We start from the raw sequence: 27,193 nt of genomic DNA on the forward strand, positions 1-27,193 counted from the left end.
GCATTCTGCTAGTTCTCAAAAAAAAAAATGGAATTCCTTTGTATTAGCTAAGGTTTAGGGAACCCCAGATCGCCCGACTAGGCCCACCCTCCTCCATCCAGCCTTGACTCATCACTTCTCAGATCTCCTTTCAGCTGCTCAGTAGTTAGGTTGTCTACATGTGTTCACACTAGATTAAAGATGGGGAATGATGGATCTCCTCCTCATACTCTCATAATACTTTATATATAATAAGCATTCAGTAAGTAAATTCATATGAAGTATTTGTTGAATGAACATAGTAACTTGGTTTCCTTAATATCCACCTCATAGTTCCACATAGTTCCATTCATCAGTGTTTTTTTTTTTTTTTTTTTTTGCTTAACTCTTGCATTTGTATTGGGGCAGGGGAAGGGTGAATGCCAAGTGTATGTATAAACTAAGCAATTGGTGTTAAAATGTCTCAAGATTTTAGGTCAGGGAGAAGTAGGCCAGAAGATCCATGGTTGTACTAGCAGAGGGCTCATCATTCCAGGAAAAGTTTATGTGGAGTCAGACTAGCCTGGGGACCAGATATCACTTATCCTGGTGCTGAAAGGGTTAAGAGATAGACACCCTCCACACACACCATATTTCCTCCTTATCATCCGTTGTTTTGAGCCCCAGCCTTTCACACACCAATGTATACACTCACAGCCTTACAGGGTTTCTAGGAAGTCACCCTCACTGGCTCCCCCTCTCCCCAATTCTTAACAGTTTCTGGGAAGTCTCACTCTTTCCCTCCATCCCCACCCCCACCTCCTATTACCCTGACCTCTCCCATTGGCCCAGAGCCAAAGCTGGCTCCCAAGAGGCTGTGGCTGCCTGGTTCCCAGCTTCCTGGCCACCACTGTGGGAAACAACTGGAGCCAGAGCTGCCCCATTCCCCACTAGGAGCGCAGCAGGGCAGAGGGCTGACAGTCCAATTCACCCCCCCCCTATATTCTATAACAAGGAACCAACCCCCAGCCCCCATCCACCCCCTGCTTGGCTCCTTATGGCTCCCAGTTCATTTTCCCACCAGGCTTTCCCCTTTAGCCACAGCAGCTCCAGTGCCTCTCCCATCCCCCCCACCAAACTCCAGGAGGGTCTAACCAGACCTGTGACCACCACCTCAGCCACTGGGCTTAGGCTTATTTTCTCTTTTATTTTGCAATATAAAAATACTCAAATATTTACAACAAATAAATATGAAGTGACACAATAAATTACACTGTCAGGACCCCTACTCCTCCTGCTGGCAGAGGTTGGGCTGATCAGCCACAATCCCCCTTCTTCCCCCTCCCCCCTCCCCACACACCCTCTCACCCTTTTAGGGGGAAAAGAGGACAAGTATAAAATACCACTGAGCCCCAGAAGGCCAAGTAGGAAGCCCCTCCCCACTCCCCCCAAACAAAGGGCCCCACCTCCCTCCCCTGACTCTTAAAACATTCACAGCTCTAAGAATAGGCTCAGGCCCACCCCTGAGCATTTACTTTCAAAAGGGGGCACAACCCTACCTCCCTCCCCCACCCCCATATGTACATCTCTGCCCCACTATTCCCTCTTCCTTTGAGAAGGGGTCATATACCATCATCACAGGCCTCTGGGCAGGTGGGGGCAAAGAAGGCAGAGTGGCGTTACCCCTAGGCCTCTTCCCCTTCATAGATCCAGGAAGAAACCCCTTTGAGGACCCCAGGCCAGGGAAGACTAGACAGAAACAGGTAAGTCACAATACACACAAATATAAATCCACTTGCTCACACATATATGCACCCATACACACATGTGCACACATACATGTACACACACACACACCCCTGGAATTTCTGTCTTGAAAAGATTTTGGCTGCTGGGGCCAAAGGTCTGTCTGCAGGATCCTTGGCCTCCTCACTACTTAAGGAAGAAGAGGCCATCTGTGGGGTTGGTGACCAGAAGGCAAAAGCCCAGAACAGAGCAAACCCACATGGCAGGTCCCCATGGCAGAGCAGGATGCTGGGTAGAAGCCAACCCAGTCAGGGAAGTTCCCTAACTAGGGTCTATCCCAGGCAAAGCGGGTGCCTGCAGCCATGTCCCTGAGGTAGCTGGTGCCTGTGCAAAAGTCGGAGCTGCACCCCCCCATCGTGGGGGGGCTCCTCTCATACAGATGACTCTTCAGGGTTTGAGTCAGGCAATGGCTGGCGCTGCTGCAGTTTTCGTCTCAGTTCATCTGCTAACTCTGGCAAAGGATGCACAGGGCCAGCACGCTCATCCCCGCCTAGCTGCAGCCTCACGTAACCATTGGCATTTGAGTTGCGTCCACCCCCTAAGTGGAGGCGGGTTGGGGAAGGCAGGGGCTGGCCTGGGATGCCAGGAGGTGGAGAAGGGGGTCCTCCGCCCGGCTGGCAGCGGGCATGGCCAGGTACAATCTTTAGCGAACCGTCAGAGTAGTAATAGCCCACCGGGTCCCAGAGTTTCTCGTCTGTGTTGGTCCCAGGCCGGAAGGGGGGGTTGGTGGGCTCCTTGGGCAACTCCAGTGGGTATACCAGGGTTCTCTCAGCTGCTTTAGCCCCTTTTTCTAACTCTTCCCTCAATCTCCGTCGAAGGGACAACACGAGCAGCAGCAGCACCAAGCACAAGGCCCCCAGGGCCACGACTGCAAGCCATACCAAGCCCAGATTCTCCAAGGGGGCTCGGGTCTCCAGCGTCACCGACGGCCCGGCTACGACTGCCACCAGGTAGCCCTCGGCGGCCAGCCGTGCCCCCTGCTCCTCAGAGAAACAGTGATAGGCACCCGCATGGCGAGGCTGGGCTGCCAACACCACCAGGGCCTGCAGCCGGACATCATAGAGCAGCGAACCAGGCTGCTCAGCCGGAAGTTCTCGGCCTCCGAAAGTCCAACGAGCATGTGCCAGGTTGGAGGACAAGCGGCACGGGAGCACTAAATCTGTACCTGCCACCACAGTGATGTTCTTGGGAGTAATTTTGACTGTAAAAAAGAATAATGGGGGAATTTAATGCAAGAAATTATGGGTGAAGGGGACATGGGTTGCTTTTTTTTTTTTTAAACCCTTACCTTCTGTCTTAGAAATGATACTAAGTGGCTCAGTGGGTAGAGAGCCAAGCTTAGAGGCAAGAGGTCCTGGATTCAAATGTGGCCTCAGACACTTTCTGGCTATGTGATCCTGGCCAAGATTCTTTTTTTTTTTTTTTAATTCTTTTTATTTTTTTTTAAATCCTTACCTTGCATCTTGGAATCAATACTGTGTATTGGCTCCAAGGCAGAAGAGTGGTAAGGGTGGGCAATGGGGGTCAAGTGACTTGCCCAGGGTCACACAGCTGGGAAGTGCCTGAGGCCAGATTTGAACCTAGGACCTCCTGTCTCTAGGCCTGACTCTCAATCCACTAAGCTACCCAGCTGCCCCCCTGGCCAAGTTTCTTAACCCAAATTACCTAGTCCTTAACCTTAGAACCAATGCCCAGTACAGATTCTAAGATAGAAGGTAAGGGTTTAAAGAAAAAAAGAATTGCTACCAAGTGGCAGTTCCAAGGCAGAAGAGTTTTAAGGGCTAGGCACAGCATTAAGTGACTTGCCCAGGATCACACAGCCACGAAGAAGTGCTTTAGAACTGGCTCTCTATCCCCTGGAGCCACCTTGCTGCCCCAACATGGGCTCCTTCTTGTGGCCCTTGCCTTGCCCACTCAACCCAATCCAGCAACCTTCTATAAGACAAAAACAATCTGGCATCCTATATATATATAGTCATGGTAGAGCCCATCCCACTTGCTTTTAAACAAAAAGGCAACTCACCTTTCTTGCTGGGTCGGAGGTTGCAAAGGCCTGTATTTGAGTTGACCACATCCTGGATAAATAGAGATCTGGCAAGGGAGGGAGAAGCCAAAGTTAGGAAGAGCACCCACCAACCCAACTCTCCACATCCTATTTTATTGGGATGTGGGGTGCAACTCACTTAAGGTGCCCGTGAAGGGGCATGCATCGACTTGTGTTGGTGCTCCAAGCGCAGTAGGGATCACGAGAAAGGATACAGTCGGCACAGGACCTGTACTTGCTGCAGTCAGCAAGGGGGAGCTGAGCCAGCTGTGACCGGGAGCCAGCAAAGAGCAGCTTCTGTGGGGGAAGCAGGGAGAGAGTCAGGAGGGGCATCAGAAGCCTGCCCACTGCAGAAATGCTGCCAGCACTAAATATAGTAAAATACAGAGCGGGGAGACAAGTCAGACCCTTGGGAGGAGACAGCCAGGGCAAAAGGGTGGAGAAAGGAAGTTCTTGGGCTTTGAGGGGACACTTAGATAAGAGAACTTCAAAGATAACATTTGGGAGAGGAGGGAAAGCAGAATAAAATGAAATACAGGAGGACAGAACTGGGCTAGGTATCAGTAAATAGGATATGGATATGGAGAAATCTGTCCTACCTTGTCGTAGGACAAGACAAGGCTCTCTACTGGTTCCTTATCAAACACCTGTAACTCCTCAATCACATGGACCCAAGCACCCAAGTTCACAGCCTTGTAGAGCCAGCCGTCCCCTGATGGGAGCAAAGCAGGGAGAAAAACAAGCCCAATAAGTAAGTGGTCAAAGGATAAGAACAGGTGGATCAAAGGGAGAAACAAACAGAAGCTATCAACATTAATATGAATATTCCAAATCCCTAAATTCATGCCCATTAAAACAACTCTGAGGCTTCACCTTAAACTTGTCATACTGACAAAGACGATAAAAGACAAAAATGATAAATATTGAAGGGACTGTGGGAAGATGGGTACATTCATGCACTATTTGTAGTTTTTGAATTGATCTAACTTTTGGAAAACAATTTGAAATTATACCTAAAAGTCACTCAGCAGAGCTAGATAGCTCAGTGGATTGAGAGCCAGGCCAGAAGCAGGAGGTTCAGTTCTGGCCTCAGACACTCCCTCGCTGGGCGACCCTGGGCAAGTCACTTCACCCCCACTCCCTAGCCCTTCCTGATCTTCTGCCTTGGAACCAATACACAGTACTGATTCTGAGGAAGAAGGGATGGGTTTAAAAAGAAAGACACACCTGTCCCAATGAAAAGCACATCATAGGTCACATCATCAAGCCCCTTCACTTGATCAGCCACCAGGTGAGTGAAATTGGTATCCTTCTTCACCAGCAGGGGCCGACCCCAGCGAGGTGCCACCTGTCCCTCCATCAGTGGGTGTTTCTTAGCAAAGTTAAGGGTGTTATCAGGCAACTCCAGAGAACTGGTGTAGCCATGACGTCGGTGCCAGTTGTTGATGCACTGGGGAAGGCAGGGAAAGACGGTCATCCCGAGGCTAGAGCTGTAGCCACAAGCAGGAACAAAAGGTTCCTGGTACCACCAAGCAGGCTTCCCAGCCCAAGCACCAACAGGAGGCAGCAAGTACAAGGGGCCTCTGTCATCCGCCTTCCTCCCACCACGGACTCAAGAACACGTAAAACTCACGGAGCCAGGCCGAGGACTCGGGACCGGGTCGGTATAAGGGCCCCACTTTTGTGCTTGTTGCTGATACTCTTTGTAGGGCCCCTCAAACACGCGCTGGATGTCCTCCAGTTGGTACTGGCACACGGCTGACAGGTCCACGTCTCCCCTGAGGCCGAGGAGAGAGATGAAGATATTAAACTGGGCTCTTGAGAGGGGAAAGCAAAAGCCTTGTGTGTGAAAGGCCTGCCTCAGATACTTAATACTGTGTGATACCAACTCCCTGAGTCTTGGTTTCTTCGCCTAGGAAATGGAAGATGTTAATCCCTCTGCCACTCATGCCACTCGCTTGTTGCAAAGAACATTTGTAACCCATTTCTGAGCCCCCAACTGCTAGAGCCTTTCTTCCTCCAAGTCCCTTCTATATTTATTCTGTATATACTTAAACAAACGCTTCATTTCTATTTTAGGATTAATACTAAGTATCTATTCCAAGGCAGAAAAAAGAGGAAGGGCTAGGTAGTTGGGTTAAGTGACTTGCCCAGGGTCACACAGCTAGCTCTGCATATACTTTTATATGACCTCCTCATGAACAGCAATTGTTTCATTTTGGTCTTTGTATCTGCAGTGCTCTACACCATATTACATTTTTGTTCACTGATTGATTAAACCTAAAATTGCTATATAAATATGAAATACAGTCATCACTGAGAGGCATCCTTTCGTGGTGCGTAGAGAGCTGTCCTCAGTCAGGAAGGCCTGGGTTCATAGATCACCACTGACAACTGGGTCACCCTGGGCAAGTCAGTCTTGCAGACAGTTATCTAAAATGAAGTGTTTCTTGTTCATCGGGACCTCCCCTCCACTGAAGAAATTACAGGTCTGGACCAAAAAAGTTACTACTATGCCTATACCTAGATTAGAACCAACAAAATTAGAATTTAGAATCTGAAACACATCCTAAATTTCAAAGCCCATCATAGTGCTTAGAATCACAGGAATTTAAAGCTAGAAGGGGCCCTTAAAGATCATCTAGTACAACCTTTCATTTTCCAGTTAAGGAAACTGAGACCCAAATGACCATAAAGGTGGCAACAGAGCCAAGGAAAGCTAGTGGTTTTTTCCCAGTATTTCACACTGCTGCTATCTAGTACTCAACTCACTGCTGAAATAATTTCTGGGCCAAGATCCCTGAAATGCGTACATAGCACCAGTATCTGATGCTCAGCCTTCTCTCCCCTTTATTGATTTTTAAATCACTACAGAAAGGTGAATTCCTATTGTCTTGGCATCTGGATGGAGGGAAACTGACTATGAGGGTATTTCATTTCCCACCAACCTGCTGCTTTTTCCCAGCTTTGGACATCCCTGTCTCTGACTCACCATCGGGCCCGAAAGACCCCAAAGAAGGTTGTGTTGGGCCAGCCATCTTCTTGCAGGGTGTGCAGGGCCTGAAGTTGATTGAAGTACAACTGCCGATCAGGAGCAGCACATACTAGTCGTGCCTTCAAGAACGTGGTCCACTTCTTCTGCAATGTCCTCGCACCCCCCATATCTCCCTGTGCCATAGAGGGAAGGAACCTAGTGAGGCATTTTCAACGTGGACTCTCCAGCCTCCCACATTTCTCTGAGGGTCCTAGCCATCCATATGAACGCCGGGCCTTTCAGGCTTTCTCTCCTAGCTTCCTTCTCTCAAAGCCCCTACATATCTTGGGCCCCTGTGCAGTGTTGCCATCTCATTGTCTCATACCTTGCAAACTCGAGCCACTCGAGCTACCACCTGCTCAGCATAGCAGTTATATTCAACGGCCCGCTCACTGAAGAAGAAGTAGATCTTGTCATCATCACCCGTGAGGCTCCCCACGCTTTCTGGCACATAGGCAGAGCCTACAAAATGGGGTTCTATTGGGAAAGGGAGAGAAGAGGTAGTGCAGAGAAACATCCGGCCACCCTATCTCAGAGCTGAGGCCATCCCTGATCCTTCTGACATATCTCACTCCCACCAGCCAAGCCACCATCACAGGGCTCACCATTGAGCCAGGAGTAAAGGTATTCATTCTTCATGGAGTAGTGAGGCCCTAGATTGCGCAGAATTACTGGCTCTGTCCCCAGAAAGTTGTTGAGTGTTGCTGAGTACAGTTCACCATCTGTTGGAGACAAAAGATAACCCAGTTAGGGACTCCAGATGAGTATCTCCTCACAAGAAAAGGCTAGTTCCTCAGGATTCCAACCTCCATTAAAATACGCACCCACAATGAGGCCAGTGTGGCCTTTGGCTGGGTCATAGGGACATTTGCCTTTCCCATCTTCAAGCTCCCCGTGCTCCAGAGAGAAGGTGAGTACATCCTAGGATGGAAAAGATGAGGCCAAGACTGAGAGGCCGCAGTCCCAGAGGTCTGAAGAAGGAATGCAGACTCTCGGAAGGGCAATACTCACAATGTAGGTGCACTTGGGCTGGAAGGCATAGGTGCCACAAGTATACAAATGAGAAGAGTTGTATGGCTGCAGGAAGCGGATGAAGTTGAAACATTCCGTCTAGGAAGAGAGAGAGATTCTGTAAAGGGCAAAGAGCACATGACATGGGGCAAAGTAGAGCTAAAGAAACGTTGAGGATATGGGAAGCATGGGGGGGCGGAGGGGAGAAGAAATGTAAGTCCTTAAAAACGGATATTAGAGATATTTGGAGAAGGGCCCTAAGGTCTCCAACTTCCCTCTCCAGTTTTTCCATCCTTGATGCCCACCAATGCCTTCAGAATCTCTCACCTGATTGCTCTTCCCCTTCTGGATACATTCAGCCTTCTTCTCCACAGTAGCCTCCCATGTGATCTGGGGACCAGGGGAAGTAAAAGGTGAGGATCAATTAGCACCAGCTCAGCATGCTTCATCCCCATTCTGACTACCTGGTCCCCTTCACTTTGTCACTCACCGAAGATTGCAGCTCCAGGGTCTCCAAGCTGAGGGCAAAAAGGGCTTCTCGAGCCCCCACATAGAGGACCCCATTGCTTTCAGCCAATGTCAGCGTTAGAAAGTCTTGGATGCCCACTTGAGAGAACCGTTTCACCACAGCTGCCAACTCTGTGTGATAATGAAGGTGGTCAGTGGAGAGGAAGGGATTTGGGGCTGCTGGTGGGAGCGGGGAGTAAGAAGACAGAGGCTATGCTCTCCTCTATACTCAAATCGCCCACTAGCTTCCCCTGCAAAAAAAAAAAAAACACCAGAATTAATTATCTGCCCACCTTTCCCACTATTATTAGCTCCCACCTTACAGTCAGACCAGCCCAAGTGCTTTACCAGCTTCAAGCAGGAGGAGGCATTGGTGGGAGCACCCCTCAGCACCCAGGAGCTCCACCTAGCTCCCTCACACTTTTCCCAGGCTTGGGAGGGAGTAAATCATAACCAGTAAAGAGGAAGGAAGGATATCCCGGCCACAGCCTCTAGCCAAAGGAAGCCATCAGACAGACGGCTCTCAGGGTCAGCGGCACCTCCGGTGTGGGGAGACCGTCCCCCTCCCAACTTCCTTTCCTCCACTCCAACTTCCTCCTTTGCACTCCCATCTAATGCTAGAGTGGGCTCTGGCCTTGGACATGATGGCCATCAGGCTTCCTTATGCCCTCCTCACCTGGGAGTGGGGTACAAAGCTGGGAGAGAGGGGAATCATAGTGTCAGAAGAGACCTAGTCCCATCACTGAACTGTTCCCTTCCTGAGGTACAACAGATATGAAAGTAGGAAGGGCAACTTGAATACCCAGAGCTAAAATCATATGGATAAAGGGCTGGCCTCAGAGCCAGGAAGAATCAAGTCACATGGGTCAAGGCAAATATCTCTGACACATACATGTGATCCTAAGTGCAAGTTTTTTAACCTTTGAATGATCTAGGTTGTCTTTTTAAGTTAAGATGCAGAGAAAGTGTATACCTACGTTGGTACAGAGTTTCCTCACCTAGGAGTTCTTATACCAACGAAATCACAGATCCCAGTCCCCAGTCCTTTAGGGGAATATACCATGTGGTGGGAGAGGGAAATCAGAGAGTGGCAGAAGACAGAAGTCATTAGCAGAAGGATGATCAGGGAGCTCTAAAGTTCGGGAAGCATGAGACATATAAAAATGGGACAGTCTGGGCCAAGTGCTAAAGCCTGGTTAGCCCCTAGCCACCTAGAAAGCACACCACACAAAGCTGGGTCTACAATGTTCACACATTCACGTGACACTGACCCTTAGAATAGCCTCCAGTCTGTCCTCAGGGTCCTTCTCTCCCCCTCCCCTTGGTCTCTAGAGCCAATGACGTAGCCGGACACAGGCTGGCATGGGAGGGCTTCATTAGCATCCAGTATGGAGCCTTGTGGGAGATGAGCTCATCTTGGGATCCCCAGGGCCCACAGGTGACACAAACACCTGACATCACCTGGCTGCCACAGATTGGGGGGAATAGGAAAGGAAGTCGCCACACAGGGGCCCCTTGTCAGCCTTATACTGTGTCTGGAGTGCCACCAAATGAAGGAAGTAAAAACTCTGCTCAATAAGTTGAAAAGGTAAGCAAGTTCCCTAGAGTACTCAGGGAAGGGGAGGCGGCAGTGGGGTAACAACTGGGTGTAGGATGGCTCCACATTCTACAGTCTATCCTTTGCACTGGCTATAGTTCCTTCCTTAGAATTCCATTACCAGTAAGCAGTTGGTACAATGGAAAGAACACTGCCTTTGGAATTAAAGAGTATGCTTGTTCAAGTTCAAGGCCAGAGTTAGCTACTTACTACCTTTGTGGCTTTGAAAGTCACCACCTCTTGGAGGTCTCAGTTTCCTCATCTGTAAAATAATGGAGTTGGACTGGTCTTCAAGCTCTAAACCTTAGCATTGTGGGTGCTAAGAAGCACAGAATTCAGGGAAGTGATTTTGCAATCTAAAACCCTCAACATAACATAAACAGCTAAGATGGGAGAGAGATGGTGCTTCCAAGATCATGGAAAAGATCTTGTCAGGATCTTTGTCAGGAAGAGACCCCAAGAGTTTTTTGCTCCAGGCTCTACATCTTTTAGGCTGCCCACAAAGGTTTCTTAGAAAGCATGCAATACCAAGAGTCAGTGGGGACTGGAGAACAAGGAAAGAGGTCAGATTGGAGTGAAAGAAGCAGTTCTTGCTCATTCCTGCCACCCTCCACTCATGAATTCATCCTTCCCATAGTTTGAGGCACTCACCCCCATAGGACACCGTCTTCCTAGGCACAAGGTTCCACCAGGCATTGTCCCCATAGCCCAGGCCCAGCAGTGCCGATGCCACCAGCCAGATGCCCAAGCATGGGCCCATGGTGCCTGCCCCCTGGCCCACAGCTCTGTACCGGATGCCCTACCTAGGGAAAGAGAGAGAAGTCAGGAGCAGGGCCAGGGCTGGCAAATCAGAAATTGAAGGGAGTGGTCAATTCAGAAGACCACACAAAGCAAGCACTAACCTACCACCTGATTGGGGTACCTATCTAAGGCCCAGTTACCTCTGGTCTAGCTGTCATTTTTATTGGGGGGGTAGCCCTAGTCTTCTTTATCCCCCCCCCAAAAAAAGTACTTCCTGCTCTTTATGGGGGGGGGGGTGGCTGAGTCAGCTAATGGGGGAAACACTTCCTACCCTCCTAGACTCCAAGGAGCAATTTCCAGGCTTTAACCCTCTCCTCCAGCCCCTCCTCCGAACCCTCTACAGGAAGTTGTTTAAAAAATAAAAAGGGGGGAAAAGTGGCCCCTCCCCCCACGCTCTGCACTACTGAATGGTTTGCTTTTTGCCTACTCTGGAAGCAGGACCTGTCTCTACCAAGGCTCCCAGCTTTCCATCCCATCTGAGCTTAGTCAACTCTTGTCCACCCAGAACTACCCGCTGCAGCTAGGATTCCACTGGAGAGAAGGGGGAGTCACCCAGGCTTCCAAGAAGGAGCTCCGACAGAGAAGCCTGTCATCTTGACCTCCCCCCACCTCTGACCCTGCCCTCCCACAGGAAAGAGACAATAGCCCCAGCCCCTCGACCTGGCCAGCTGCACAGAAGCAGAAAAGGAGTGCAGGCCTAGAGGTGACAGGGCCCAGCCTACTAAATCCCCCTTTGTTCCCCCCAGAAGGGAGGCAGGAAGTGGGTGGGATGGGCGTGGAAATGACCAGGGCCTCATCCTGTCGGTCCCTCGGGCAGCCTCCCAAGAGACTCCAGCCCGGGGAGTAGGGGGAGAACGGGTAGGACTCAGGCTCTGATCAAACAAGTCCCCTCTGTTCATACAAAGAAGACAGGAAAGGGGGTTCCACCTAGAACCTGAAGGGAGCTAGGAGGGGTAGGGGGGAACCTGCACTCAGCAAGGGCAGAACCTCGGCTGGGCTCAGATACCCAAGTTGTGGACTGCTCACTCCAGGGACCCTCGCCTTTGGGCGGGCCAGCTGGAGCCCAGTCCCAAGGCACTTCTCCATTCCCACATTCTGGGGTTGTGTCCTGGATCAGGATGGCACGGGATGTAGGGCCTTTACTCCCACCCCCACCCACACCCCCAAAAGAATACAAAGGGTCCTGGGAGAGACCGAACCTACCCCCACCCCCCTCTCTCCACAGCTCCGGGGATTTGAATCCAAACAAAGCCGCGGAGCCGGGAGCGTGGCGGAGGCATATCAGCGAACGCCCCCTGCCGGCATAAACCCTAGCACATGGAGGGGGGGCACTTTTACTCCTCTCCCCCAAACCCAGACCCTCAGCACTCATTCTCGGTCCTCTACTACCTCAGGGAAGAGCCGAGCACAGCCAGCTAACCCGCATAATGCAGTCGGACAGCGGCACCCCCACCCCCAGCTCCTCCTCTCAACTCACAAACAACGGCCAGCACCCCGTTCACCCCCTCCCCACTAGCAACAGATCCACGCGGGGGAAGGGCAGGCGGGTGCTCCAAGATCCAGAAAGAGACCCCCTTCTCCTCCACCCCACCCCCGTCACTCCTCCCTGTGGCGCTCACAACTCCCCAGAGGGTCGAGGCTGGAGCAGGAAACGTACTCTTTCTGGGTTCTGGGTCGTAAGCAAGCGAAAGACCGTCTCCAGATTCAGGGACGCGGGTGTCTGGGGGAGAGCCTGTCTCCTATCCACTCCACACACTTGCGGGCTCAGCCCCCCGGGAAGTAGTGGGGGCGGAGGGAAGGAGGGGTACCGCGGGGAAATCCGATCTCACGGCACCGGCCGGAGCTGGAGCCCGCCCCAAACTTTCCATCGCTAGTGGGGAGGAGGCGGCGGGGAGCGAGACAGGGGGCAACTCTCAGGGGCCAGCTGGGACCAACCCGAGGGAAAACGGGGACAACTGGGGAGGGGGGAGGTGCAGCCAGGTGTCTTCCAGAGAATTAAAGGGGAGAGACGCTACCTGGCCGCATTCATAAGCAGCCCCAACTAGACCACCCCCTGGATATCGGACCCTAGCAAGAGAGCAGGACCCGGGTGCAGCTCTAAGACCCCAGCAAGAACCCTCCCCCCTTCCCCGTCCGCCCCCGCCTCCTCAGCCATAAGACTAGGTCACTCAGGAGTGCCGAGCTCAGGGAGCGCTGTGCCAAGGGTGACGCGGCGCCAGCGGGACTAGATCCGGGGAGAGCCCCCCGGGAACACTTGTGCCAAAGCTATGGGGGTGCCACAGCATCCTGGGCCCCCTAAACCCAGCCCCTCCCCCGCGAGGGAGGTTCCACCGATAGGGCACAAAGCAGCCCCCGGCGACCAGTGCCGGCCCCGATGAACAGCGCAGGGAACAGCCCCTGAACACCCCCCGCTCCGCCCCGCGCAGCTCCGGTCCCACTTACCTCTTAAGCTCGCTCGGCTTCTCTCGGCTCAAATCCCCGGGCGCCGCCCTCGCGTCCCTCCAGCTCTGGTGGCAGTTCTCTCCTCCTTCTTCTCCTCCCAGCCTGCCTTCCTCCCACTCTCTCTCTGTCCCTCCTTCCTTCCCTCCCTCCCTCCCTCCCTGGCCCGGGGCTCCTCTCCCTTTCCCGGCTCAGCTCCGGGTCGCGGGGTTCCCCGTGCCGTTGCTTCTCCCGCTCCCTCTCGGCAGCTCCAGTTCCCTCCACCTCCCCCTCCTGACGTCAGGCCCCGACCCAGAGTGGGGGGAGCAAAGAAGGGAGGGATGGGAGAGCTCTGGCCAGTGAAGGGGCTGCGCCAGCTTCCAGCCCAGCTAGGGACCGGTAGTCCACTGGGTCACCTCGCACCTTTCCCGAGTTTCCCGAGATTTCTTAGGGCCAGCAGCTCCGAAGCACCCCCACCTTACCGTGAAGCTAACTGCCTCCCCATCCCCCCTCCTCTTCCCAGTCTGATGCTGCCCTCTCCCGGGGTTGCTGTCCCTTACTTGTACTTCTTCGCGGATGTCTTTCTCCCCATCAGCCCCACAGGCTATAATGCCTATGGGGGGTGGCGGTGAACTAGCATTTAGCCTCTGGGGATTTGACTCACCCAATTTTATCCAAATTACACTCCCCCCCCCCCCCGCAAAAAAAAAGATGTTTTGCTGCTCTGGCAGGCCTTAGGATTTAGGGCAAAGCTGGAGACTCCCAGAAAGCTGCTATAGGACTCAGAAACCCTGGTTGGGTGGGTCTGAGGATTTCAAAACAGTTCACTGGCCACATGGCAAGAAGCATCTGGCAGAGATGGAAATCGAAAGAGATTTGTCTTCATTCTGGGAAGACAGGGAGAGAGGATCCTTCTAGGGTTGAGAGGTTCCTACCAAAATCAGAAAATCTTTGGTTATTCCAGAATCTGTTCCTTGATTGTTCCTCCCAATTGGACCCTGCCTTTCAGCAGTCTTTTCACTGAAAAATTTGGGGCTTAAAGGGCGGGAAAGCAAGCACTCTGGAAGGTTCAAATACCCCCAGCCAGAGAGGAGCAAAGACTTCGTCTGCCCTGATCAACAAGTTCAGTCCAGCAACATAAAATACTGCAACTTTAGCGTCGGGGTTCCTACACCACCAATGCATGACCCAAGGCATGGATTGAGCCCACTCGTTTTTTAAAATGTATTCTTTAATTGAATATGCCAAGGTAATTCAAACAAAAAGGAACTAATACAAGTTTCTTGTGGGAGGGAGGGGAAGTCAAGGTCCAGAAATGTGCTCTAAAATAATTCCTGGCCCAACCCCATTTGGGGAGGTGGCTCAATCTTTCCTCCTTCCCACCAGTCAAATCCCCTAGGTCCAAGTGCAGTTCTTCAAGGTCCAAGCACAAAGTGGGAAGGTGGAAAGAAGGAAGAGCCTTTAGTTTAGTGGCCCCTCCCATTCCCCACCCACACCTTCCTCCCTTCCCCCACTCCGGTTCCTTGGAGATGGGTTCATCTGCCGCCCCCTAAGGAAGGGCAAGAGGTAGCCATGGTCTGCGGAGGCCGGCCCTAGTTTCAGCCTGCTACTGCCACAGCCTGGGTGCACCATCACCCAGGAGGGGCAGTCTAGTTTCAGGCCCGTCAGCAGATTTGGGTTATAAATCCCTATATTCATGAGATTATAAATCAGCTCCGACAGCAACTTTTGTTCTGGGTTAAAACTTGGCGTCTAAAGACTGGAGACCAGAAGAGCAGTGGATATAATTGGAAAAAGCAGTTTACTTTCAGTAACAATAATGTCTTTGCTGGCAAAAAAAAAAAAGGTGTGTGTGTGTGTGTGGGTCCTTTCCTCCTCCCCTCCATACCCCCAGAACCAAAGCGCCAGCCAAAGGCACATGTTCCAGCTCTGTTCTATGAAGGGGGGAAAAAAAATGAAACTAGTTTAAGATAGGGATTTAGATCCTTTGCTGATTGCAAGGAGGAGGGATGGGACAGGTTTTTAATTTTATACTGAGGCGAAATGGGAGAATGATCTCTTGACTAAAGAGGGAGACTTGATGGTAGATTGAACCTTTGGCGCTAGAGTGGACACCCAGGTGTCCTGACTCTCACCAGTCTGAGCCAACCAATTCCTTGGACTATTTGTCACCCATTCTTCACCTTCACATCTATCCCAGTTGACAAATGAAGTAATCACTGAGCCTCTTGGCTTCATGCACGAAAGAGCCCCACTGGAAGCTCTGAAAGGATGCTTTGGTTTCACAACATCAACGGGGACCCTGCTGGGGTTTCATTTCCCTGAGGCTGGGGTTGAAGTCAGATGGGAGAAACCTCTAGGAAACAGACTGCTTTCCTAAAGGCTTCGGGGCCCATAATGCTCCTGGTTCTGACTCCCACTCCCCCAGGTTAGGTGAGACTTTTCTACCTTAAATCATTCATTCCATTTCCTCCCTCCTCAACAGTGACGTCCCTCATGAGTGGGTGAGTGAAGAGAATTCCCGATGACCCACTTGCTCAAGATTCAGTCTTTTTAATGAAAGATCACGTAGCAGGAAGCTCGGATTTCTTGGCTTAAAGCAACAATGACAAAAAAGCCTTACGTGGTGTAGTATAAAGAGCAGGGCTTCTACATCTGCCCAGTCCCTTAGGATCAAAGGATTCCTAGATTTAGAGCCGGAAGGGACCTCAGAGGTCGCCTCGCCCAACCCCCTCACCACGCGGATGAGGAAACCAAGATCCAGAGACTTACTTGCCCAAAGTCACACCGCTAGTAGTAGCAGAGCCCCTGGGATCTGCTGAGCCAGATTTTCTGCCTCCAAAGCCCACATAATTTATCATACTGAATATCATTTGTTCAGCCCATTGATGGATATTCAATCTGTTTCCAGTTTGTTTATTTTTTTTTCCTCAAAGGAAAAACAGTGGTGCTAAAGTTGACTCTGCCATAAATTTCTCAAATACATGCGGACCTCTAGCTGGTTTCTTCTGAATGAACAGGAATCTGGAACAGGAATCTTGGTTTTGGTGTTTTCTAATCAGTATCTCTAACTCTTGGTTCCACAGATTCTCAGCCCCACCCCCACCGCCTCACCCTGCCCCCAAGCCCCCCAAAAGGAATGTGTTCAAATTGTAACAGAGGGATACAGAGGACCTATGGGAATGTTTCTCTTTGAGATCCTTCAGAGGGGTTGTCTATTAGCTCCATTTATTCCCTAACTAACCTATTCTAGCCTACTGCCATTTTTATTCTTAAATCTGAGTGCTAATGGGCATACTCAGGGAATTTTTAGAATTAGAAATTTCAATAGCCATTTAATCCAATCCATAGGTGACAGAAATCTCCCCTGAGATATACCTGACAAGTGGCGATCAAACCTTTTTTTGCTTAAAGCCTCTACTGCCCACCCATTCAGACAATGCTATTAAAATGTTCCCTGTGGTGTGCCCTTTTCTGAAGTTTCCATTCATTGCTCTGGAATCTGATTCTGACCAAATAGGACAAGTTGAATCCATCTTCTATATGATAACCTTTCAAATACTTGAAGATAACTATGTTATCATAAGATCATAGGCTTAAAGGTGGAAGGCACCTCTGCGGACATCGAGGCCAGACCTCTCATTTTATAGTTGAGGAAACTGAGGCCCCCACAAAATGTGAATTGCCCAAAGTGTCAAAGGCAACAATAGTCTCACATCCTCTGAATCCAAAGCCAAGGCTCTTTCCACTGAGCAAAGCAGTCCCTCCTGCCCCCCAACGCCCCTAATCTTCTCCAGTCTAAACATGCCCATTTCATTCAACTGATCTTCATGGACACCATGGACACCAGGCCCTTCATTATCCTGGTAGCTCTCCTATGGATACTCTCTAGCTTTTAAAATATCCTTCCTAAATGTGCATTGGCTATGGGGGTGGGGGGGGGTGAAGGGAGGATGAAGGGGAAAGTAAAAACATGAATCACGTAACCATGGATAATTTTTCTAAAAAAAAAAAATAAAATATTTAAATAAAAAAATATCCTTCCTAAATGGTGGCTCTTGGACCTGGATTTATTCAATATTCCAAATGTACTGAGCAGAGTTCAAAGGACTATCATTTCCTTATTCCTAAAAGCTATGCCTCTTTCTGCTGCCCAGGATCAAATTAGTTTTGGCTGCCATGTCATACTGCTGACTCACAGTATTTGTTGTTGAGTCTTTTCAGGGGTTTCCTTGGCATAGAAATTGGCATGGTTTGCCATTTCCTTCTCCAGTTCATTTGACAAATGAAGAAACTGAGGCAAATGGGGTTAAGTGACTTGCCCAGGGTCACAGAAGCTAGTAGTATCTGACTCCAGGCCCAGTGCTCTATCTACCGTACACCCCCAGCTGCCCTAATAATGAGCTTTCAGTCTACTAAAATCCCAGATCTTTATCACACAAACTGCCATCATGACTCCCCCATCTTGTACTTTTGAAGGTGAATTTTTTGAATTCATGTGTTGAGACTTTACATCATCTGGCATGTGGAAACACTTCCATGTTAGTTGTCATTTATGCTCATTGAATTTCATTTATTTTTGAAGTCTGCTACCCTTCCCTAAAAGTGGACACAGCTCAGTTGTTCCTAGTGGTTTCAGAACCAAGATTGCTAGCCAGATTCTGGCTTCTGCCTTGGGGAGCAGTGGCAACACTTGTGCTAGCCTTGCCTCATATGTAGGCAATGTTCTGCTTCTGTCGTCTTCATGCTAACTCCTATTGTAGTCCAGGTAGGGGGCACAGAGTCAGCCTGGTTTCTGGTCTCCTAACCAACACTGCCTTGTAGAAACCAAAAACAAGGATGCAAAGGGCTAGATGGCCTAGTTACATTGATAGTCTACCAGTGATGGGCAAACTTTTTAAAGAGGGGGCCAAAGGAAAGGAAACGCTCATCTGTCCGTCTATCTCTAAGGCAACTCATTCCAAGTTTCATTGCATTGTATCCTACTCATTGTATTCGTCAGATTAGGAATAATGTCCCAGGGCAGGATAGAACATTTCAGCCCCCCCCCCCATCTGGCCCTTAGGGCTGTAGTTTGCCCATCACTGGTCTAGACAGTCAAGAGACCTGAACTCCAGTACCAGTTCTGCTACTTATATTAGCTGTGTGGCCAGAAAGCTAACCATTTCTTCCTATTGTACCCCAGTTTTCCTAATCTGCAAAATGAGAGAATAGCCTAAATCAGTCATCTTAAAAAAAAAAAAACCCTTACCTTCTTAGAATCGTGGATGGATTCTAAGGCAAAAGGATGGTGAGGGCTAAGCAATTGGGATTAAATGACTTGCCCAGGATCACATAGCTAGGAAAGTATCTGATACAACATTTGAACTCTGGTCCTCCTGACTCCAGAACTGGCATTTTATCTATTATTACTTAGCTGCCCCCTTCACCTTTTGGAGGGATTAGGGATCTTTTTGGAGATATGAAGCATTTTGGACCTCTGATTATTTATTGTCTATATTCACAATGAAAGGAAATGCTAAATCTCACTTAGAGGTTAGTGAAAATAATCTTTTCCCCATTCAAGTTCATTGACCCCTTGAAATCCAGAGACCCCTGTAATATTTTGGAATAGATTCCAAGGTGCCTTCTTGTTCTCTTCTAAAGAAGGAAAAGAATTTAAGATGAAGGAAGACACTCTCCAGAGCCTGGGTTACCCACACCTTACATCATCAGCTAGAAGAGCTCAGAATTTGATTCCTACTTCCTCTTTTAATTGTTTTTTTTCCAGACCTGGAGATAGAGGTGGCTGCAGACCAAAGGCAGAAAAGGAACTGGTTTTAACTTTCCTTCCATCTCACTCCTTCCCCCCATGAGTCCTATTTCTTGACCTTCCTAGGGATATTCCCTTCACAAGTGTTCCCAGCAAAATGCCCCTAGACTTCATATCAAGGAGCTCAGAAACCTCGCTCTGTCAAAGACCTCCAAGTCAATCGGCTTGCCAAGCTAACCATGGAATCTTTGAGACTCAAGAAAAAGCACCTGTTTTCTACACTGTCCCAACCCCCCCACCCAAGATCTGGCTGTCTCCCAACGTGCTTTGGGGAGAACTGAGGCCACATCCCTGGATCTGAAGAGTTTCGTTTCTTCTTGGTGTCTGTTTCTTGGTGGGGGAGTGGGATGTAGAGGACTGAGGGGTGAGTGATCGTGACTGACTGGCTCGCTGGGAAAAGAAGAATGGAACATGCCTACACCTACGTCTTTCATCCCTTTTGAGTCAAGTAGCAGCAGCTCCAGCAACTGGAAATTCCCCAGCTCTGCTTGGTCTCCAGGGGCTCCCTGCTCCCTGGCTGCCCCTGGCTGCAGGAACAAAGACGGGAAATTTCAAAGGTGATTTCCAGGTTTCCAGAGAAAACCGAAATGCTGGAGATTAACTGTCAGCGAGTTCACCTGTCAGAGGCAAGAGGCAGCCCTCAAGGAGGAGAAAGGCTGGCTCCCTCCAGTGACAGGGAATCTTTTATCTGAAATCGTAAGGAAAACTGATGCGCTGGACGTTGAGGGGACTTGGCCAGAATGGCCCGTGGTGACGCCAGGAACAGAAACCAGACCTCTCAGACCAAACAACATGGGCACCACAGTAGTCCCTGCCATAGTATCCTTCCACCTATCACATGGCAGAGAATGAGGGACGGTGTGTCATTCTGTACAGCACCCAGGTACAGTGCCATGGGCATCAGAGCCCTTAATAATGAATGCGATTTGGATGCCTAGCCCTCCGGGGTGGCTGAGGAGAGGAGGTTGTGTACAAATAAAGTGAGGAAGCTTGGACTCCACTGCAGGTTGGTATTCTAGGCGAAATGCACCTTTTGGGGGTCCTTCTATAATCCCAGTGCTATTTACCCTGACGATGGAGATTAAGGAAAGCCAAAGGGAATCTGATTCCTCGAGCTCCCCAGAAGTCATTTGCCCTTCCACAAAATTAGCATCATGAATGACAAAGGAGACATCTCTGTCACCAGAGAAAATGAGGCAAAGGGCCATCTATCTCCAATGGTTATGATGGAGTGTACCAGGCAGTTATAGACAGAGTTGTAGGAATGAGATATTGTTGCTCCCTATTTTTCATGTCTCTCAAAAACCCCACTTGAACCCCAAAACTGGTATGGAAGACACCCCAGGGAAGAAGCAATCCAGAAGTACTACTTTGGCCAGAATTGGACCCCTCTAATATCTGCTGCATCACTGACTACCTAGGACTGTGATGGCAAACCTTTTAGAGACAGAGTGCTGGGCTCCTTCCCCATCCCAACCCTCTGGCCAAGTGCTGTGCCTGCCCACCCACCAACCCACCCTCAGAGATAATATACCATGTCCCTCCCCCTCATTGAGTGCTGGGGGCACCCTGCTTCCCCTTACCCCACACAGGGGAGGGAGGAAGTGCTCCCATTGGGTTGCTGGTTGGGTGGGTGAAGTGAGGAAAGTCCTTAATGCAGATAAAGGGGGGTAGTGTCCTGAGCACTCTGCTCCCCTCCAGTTCTGCTGCCTGTGAGCTGCCCACCTTACCCCCTGTACACTCCAATTGGGCTGCTAGGCAGAGGGGAAGGTGATGTGAAAAAAATGTAAAGAGAGGAGAAAAGGAGGAGCTCTGCCCAAGTCCCTCTGCCTTTCTAGTAACAAACTGGGGAGGGGGGCAGTGCATGTCCACAGAGAGGGCTCTCTGTGCCATCTTTGGCACCCATGACATAGGTTCACCATCATCAACACTGCTCCCCACCAGTCAGCTTCACAGCTATAATGGTAGAAAGAGGAAATTTTGAACAGAACTCAAGCTCTTCAGGGTCTTTACTGGGTATCAGGACCCATGAAACATGAAAAACTTATATTGGAAAAGGGCAAAAGCTGTGTTCTAGTCTGAGGGAAGAATGAGTTGCATGGACAAGGAAACCCAAAAGATCAAGTACACTTAATAAAGTACCTTACTTAAAATATAACCATCCTGAGGGCAGCTGGGTGGCTCAGTGGATTGAGAACCAGGACTAGAGATGGGAGATCCTGGGTCCAATCTGGCCTCAGACACTTCCTAGCTGGGTGACCCTGGGCAAGTCACTTGACCCCCCCATTGCCTGGCCCTTAACCGCTCTTCTGCCTTGGCACCAATACACAGTATTGATTCTCAGATGGAAGAGAAAGATTTTGTCACTAAAAAAGTAGTCGTCCTATTGCCCCAATATGTGGTAGTGTCCTGTAATAGTGTCTACTATTCTGGCTCACACTGTCCACATCTATCTCCACACCCCAACTCATGAAGGAAGTTAGGGGAATGGACCAAGGTGAGACAGAGGAAAAGAGTCGGGGACAGGATTCAAACCCAGCTTTCTCATGATTCCAATTTCAAGGACCTTTTCTGTTATACCAAGTCAATAACTAGCTGACGGGCATTTAGCCTCTCTGGGTCTCGGTTGCTCCATCTATAAAATGAGGTTGGATTAAATGTTTTCTAAGGTCTTTTCTGGTTCTAATGATCCATGAATCTACAAATATAAGGATTTTTAGCCTCTTGTCATAAAAATGCCACTGACCCCAGGCAAATCTCTCAGTCTTGGGTTCAGTTTCTTTATCTTATGACAGGAATGACACATCACGGCTCCCTGAATCCACCAGACCAGAGAGGAGACTGGCCAGGATGCTTCCTGGGAAAAATATGTATTTGAATTCTAATCAGAGGAAATAGAATTTTCCAAGGAGTATAATAGCACAGTGGGGGAATAGTGACTTAGAAGAGCAGACCAAGCTCCCAGTTCATCCCTATGGCCCACCAGCCACTCTTCCTCTTTCACAGAAATTCTAAGGTCGGATTTTGGAGGATAAAGAGATTTTCTGAACCACCTGATGCTGAAATAAGATTTTAAAGTGCAAACAGGAACCTAATCTCAAACAGAAAGGATTAGAAGCTGGGATGGATCAGAAAAGGGATCAGGGTTGGGCTGAAAGATGCAAGCATGTGGGTAAACAGGAGAAGACTGAATTATATAGTAAGGGAAGTTGGGACAGAGGAGTGAGAGGCAGAGTTCCTCTGTGCAGGTCAGGGATGGAAGCTTGGTTATCCGCTGATGCTGTAGATGCTTGCTCCACAGGGCTCGGACCTTGGTCCTCTTCTGGCCCTCTGACTTCTCTGTTGCCTCCTCCATTTCTCCCAGGGGGCCAATTCTTCTATGAGTCTTCCTGTCTGGGCCAAAAAGCTTGAATGTCAGCACCATCCCAGCTCCACTTTAGGGTTCTTTTCAGGGGTTGTAGTACTGGTCCTGTGAGGAGGGTTCAAAATAAAATCATTCTGTGATCACCTGGAGTCAAATAGGGGCTGACGCTGGCTCTTTCTGGACCATTTTGTCTAGATGTCTGCAGCCCCTGAGCCAAAGTGTAACTTTTTTTTTTTTTTTTTTAAATCCTTACCTTCTGGCTTAGTATTTATTCTAAAACAGAAGAGTGGCAAGGGCTAGGCAACTGGGGTTAAGTGAATTGCCCAGTCATACAGCTAGGAAGTATCTTAGGCCAGATTCTAACCCAGCTCCTCCTTATTCCAGGTCTGGCTCTTCTAACCACTGTGCTGTCTAGCTGCCCATGAAGTAGAACCTTTTCCCCCCCAAATGTAACTTTGACAGCAAGATGGCTCCAGATTTTTCCAAATCTGGCTCTCCTGTCAGGGAAGACTAAATATAAGCCATCTTTTCTTTCCTCCCCCAGCCAATACTCTAATGTCTTCAATGGGAGGTTAACTGGACATAGTTTCTCCAGTAGAGTGAGGGGTGGAGGAGGATCTCTTTAACTTCTTCGCAGAAGGTCTACATACAACCAATGATATGCCCCATGTGCCTTCTCGGTGATGTCATATTAGTATCAGGCAAAGTTAAAAAGGGAAAGAGAAAAGGTTATGGGGAAAGTAAATGAAGAATGGGACAAAGAGAGCTGAAGAACGAATGAAGAAATGGCCTATCTCTCAGGTCTCAAACAAGGAAAGAAGGCTCTGCTAGAGATTTCCTTGTCCTGCATAGAAGAGCCTGGTGATTTTGCTCCTATAAAGCAAGGAACAGGAGAAGTGTAGGAGACACTGACTGGTAGGGGGGAGCAGGCTTTAGTAGGCCACAGTAAAGGGAGAGAAAAGATTTAGGAACCCCTTGGGAGATTTTGGGAGTGTGTCTCAGAGGAGTTGTCCTTACCCCTGGCACCATGAGGATGGTAGACCTAGGTCAGAAGAAAATATGGAGAATAGGGAAAAGGATGGACAGCTAAGTTCCATTCCTAGTATCATTTATGTCAAATGCCATTTTTCTGGTTCAGATTCTCTCTCCAGGACTCAGTCTCCCTTTCTAGGAAATCAGGAAAGGAATATAGAATCACACATGCATATACACACACTGGACATTCAGCACATTTTAAAAATAACGATGGCAAGAGTGCCAGTCATTTTTTCCTCTCTACTGTCCTCCCTGCTGGCCCTCTTTGCAGCTCCAGCAGCTGTAGTTAGGGTGGAGCAGTCTGTAGTCTCTGGTCAGCCCAGGTCCTCCCCCTCTCCCCACCCAAGCTCAGGGCTAAGAGTTACAAAGGGGTGTTACCTGAGGCCTGCACTGGGTCAGCAGCTCCTGCCAGCGGATGTATATCTGAGCTGCCAGGTCCTTGAGTTTGGTGCGGTACATGGCCTGAGGGCTCTCATGGATGTGTGTGGTGACCTGCCTTTCCAACTGCACACACAGCTGTTGCAGCTCACCCTTTAAAGACAAAGGGGAAAAGGGAATGTGAGAGACCCACAACACACAAAGTGGATGGTCGATGCAAGAATGTAGACACATAGACTAAGAGAAATATCTCTGACTAAACCATCAGTCCTTTCTAATCAGTCTTTGGGAGCCTTTGGGAATGGAGCGTGGCTGGCAGGGGACAACTGTAGGGCAATATCATTGTCCAGAATGGGAGGGAAAAAGGATTAGAAGGGAAATAAAATCATAGATCAGAGAATCAAGATTTAGAGCTGAAGGGAAATTAGAGGTCACCTCATCTAGCACTCTCATTTTACTTGTGAGGAAGCAGGAGTAGAGAGGTGAAGACAAAAGTTCAGGGGTTCCCTGCCTGCTCCTCATGCCTCCCCACCACTCACCCATTTGTCCGTTGTGATGCTCTGGCTACTCACGACCATTCCAGCCAGTGTCAAGAGGGTATGGCACAGATAGCAGACCTGTTAAGGAAGCACTGAGTTAGAGGGGCAGATGGATGAGAGCTTTATTGTAAGGGATTTCCCCTAACTTTTCCCCTTCTACAGTTTTTTCTTCCATTTCTAGGATTTTTTTTTACTTTCTTTTTTTAATTCAATTTTATTTTATTTTCAGTTCTGAATTCTCTCCCTCCCACCTTACCTTCCTCTACCCACTGAGAAAGGAAAAAACAAAACCTGTTACAAATACAGTCAGGCAAAACAAATTCCCACATTAACCATGTCCAAATACACACATATTATTGTTATTGTTGTTCAGTCTTTCAATTGTGTCCAACTCTTTGTGATCCAGTCAACTTTGTCCATGGGGTTTTCTTTGCAAAGATACTAGAGCAATTGGCCATTTCCTTCTCCAGCGTGTAACCATTTTACAGAAGAGGAACAAAGGCAAATAAGGGTTAAATGACTTGCCCAGGGTCATCCAGCTAGTGTCTGAGGTTAGATATATATGTACATACCACTTTGGTATTGTGGGTCTCTCACATATGCACATACATATACATGCATAGATATGAGATTATATGTATATGTATATGTATATATTCTTTTTTTTTAAAACCCTTACCTCCCTGGACAGCTCGGTCAAAAAGTTTTTCCTTATGTTGACCAGAAATCTGCCTCTCCATAGCTCCCACCAAGCAAAGAAGCTTAGTTTCTCTTCCCTGGCACAGTCCTACAGCAGGTTGAAAACTGCTCTCTAGTTCCCTCCTCACCCACCCGGTTCGATTAACATTTGTTGTTTAGTCTTTTGGTTGCATCCAACTCTTCGTGACCCTGTTGACCATTTTCTGGGCAAACACGCTGGAGTGGTTTGTCATTTCCTTCTCCAGCTCATTTTACAGATGGGGAAACTGAGACCAAAAGGGTTAAGTGGTTTGTCATGGGTCACGTAGCTAGTAAGTATCTGAGGCTGAATTTGATCTCAGGTCCTCTTGACTCCAGGGCTCTATCTACACAGCCAAGAATTCTAATTCTTATACAACTTGATTTCAAGCTTCTCCCCTTCCTGGTTTCCCTCCTGTGTACATATTCAACGTTGTAAATGTCCTTTCTAAAACATAGTGCCCAGAATGGAACACAGTCCTCCAGATGTGGTCTGATTAGGATATAGTACAATGGGACCAGTGCCTCCCTCACCCTGGGTACTGAACTTACAGTTCTATTAATGCAGCTGAAGATCACATTGGGTTTTTGGCTGCCACATCACAACTTTTTCACATGAATTTCTAGACACATACGTCTCCTTCATTCTATATGTGTGCAGTTTATTTTTGCAAGTGCAAGACTTTACATTTGTCCCTATTAAATTTTATCTTTATCGCATTACTTTTTTCCTAGAGAAATGAGTGGATCCAGTCTATGATAGAGATAAATCTGTCTGATGGTAAAAGCGCAATCTTATTATTACAGAACAGCAGTGGTATAAGTCGTCCTTACCCTAATCTCCAAAGATAGACCCATTATTCTCCCTGGACCAAAGCCCGAGTCCTTTATATGCAGGGATTCTAAACTTGGGGTCCTGTGAATTTCATTTAAAAAATATATTTTGATAACTGAATTTCAAAATAATTAGTTTCCTTCAGAATATTAATACTATGTATTTTATATTATGCATTTAATGACATTCTGAGAAGGGGTCCATAGGCTTCATCAGACTACCAAAGAGGACTATGACACAGAAAAAGTTAAGAAGCCCCGTGCGACTATCTGTCCCCTCTCTCCGACCCCCCACAAAAGGCAACTGAGGTCAGTTTTTCCTTAAAAGTGATTAAGACCTTCCTTAAAGCTTGCTTGGCTTAAGGAACTAAAGGTTCAGACTGTTGATGTCACTTCATCATTGGAATACAAGGCAGCCATGAGGAGCACCAAGGGCCATCTTGGCTGATGGATGGATGGATGGATGGATCATGATTGGTAATGGGCATGACACCTCACTCCAGCTGAATCAACTCAAGGCTTCATTCACTCCTGTCCTTATTGGATATGCTTCTTCTGCTATAGCTAAATCGATCTCTTTTTGTTAACTACTGAATGACTTATGAGTGTTTCATGTTGACTGGCCCAAGTTAGGTCTAACCTAGAATGTGATGGTGCCCAAAGCTCATCTGTTTCTTCTTTTTAGAGATGTTCACAATCACTACAGTAGTTTCAGTCTTATTAACAACTTTTTTTTTTCAAACCCTTACCTTCCATCTTAGAATCAATACTATGTGTTGGTGCCAAGGCAGAAGAGTGGTAAGGGCTAGGCAATGGAGGTAAAGTGACCTAGGATCACACAGCTAGGAAGTATCTGAGGCTAGATTTGAACCCAGGACCTCCTGTCTCTAAGCCTGGTTCTCAATCCACATTATCACCAGTCAGACCTGATTACTCCAAAAAAAAAAAAAAATGGCTGGCTTTCCAAATGTACCTCACTCTAAAGTATTTGTTTTCTCCTGAGGCTAAAGGCGATAAAGGGAAAAAATAGAGGGGTGTGCTCTGATCTTGTTCTTGTTCCTGCCTTTAATTTATTAGCAAGCATTCTGACTCTCCCACTCTTCAGAAGGGAAGGGCCTGTTTGGGATTGTACCCCATGGGGAGGTCAGAGGGCCAGGGCCTGGGCTGGGAGGAGATCCTGGGTATTTTCCAGCTCCACAGTCCTCTTTCTTCTGAGGTGAGGTGGGCAGTCAATTTCTAGAAGGATTGTGGACCCTCTCCTTTTCTTCACTTGGAAAGCTGATGCTACTGAGTTTATTCTTACCTAATATCCAGTCATTTCATCAAACAGGAATGAAC

General features: G+C 48.6%; 2 protein-coding genes across 2 annotated transcripts in view; both read right to left on the reverse strand.

Moving 5' to 3' along the window:
- Positions 1-1,517: 1,517 nt before the first annotated feature.
- SEMA4C (semaphorin 4C) lies at positions 1,518-13,268 on the reverse strand. Its single transcript, XM_044661038.1, has 15 exons — positions 13,201-13,268; positions 10,609-10,760; positions 8,344-8,492; positions 8,181-8,243; positions 7,854-7,952; positions 7,667-7,763; positions 7,448-7,564; positions 7,168-7,319; positions 6,801-6,976; positions 5,442-5,586; positions 5,036-5,258; positions 4,408-4,520; positions 3,948-4,105; positions 3,788-3,855; positions 1,518-2,965 (listed from the first exon to the last, which is right to left on the reverse strand). Exons 2-15 carry the CDS (start codon positions 10,715-10,717, stop codon positions 2,136-2,138), a joined length of 2,499 nt encoding a protein of 832 aa, XP_044516973.1. The 5' UTR covers positions 10,718-10,760; positions 13,201-13,268; the 3' UTR covers positions 1,518-2,135.
- A 9,119-nt stretch (positions 13,269-22,387) lies between these two features.
- FAM178B (family with sequence similarity 178 member B) overlaps positions 22,388-27,193 on the reverse strand; it is a 138,952-nt gene continuing 134,146 nt past the window's right edge. The window contains exons 13-15 of the mRNA XM_044661039.1: positions 24,305-24,382; positions 23,766-23,918; positions 22,388-22,457 (exon numbers count right to left, since the gene is read on the reverse strand). Coding sequence (XP_044516974.1) covers positions 22,437-22,457; positions 23,766-23,918; positions 24,305-24,382 — 252 coding nt within the window. The 3' untranslated portion in view covers positions 22,388-22,436. The remainder of the gene's footprint in view (positions 22,458-23,765; positions 23,919-24,304; positions 24,383-27,193) is intronic.

This window comes from Gracilinanus agilis, chromosome 2 (genome assembly GCF_016433145.1).
Source record: "Gracilinanus agilis isolate LMUSP501 chromosome 2, AgileGrace, whole genome shotgun sequence".
Lineage (NCBI taxonomy): Eukaryota > Metazoa > Chordata > Mammalia > Didelphimorphia > Didelphidae > Gracilinanus > Gracilinanus agilis.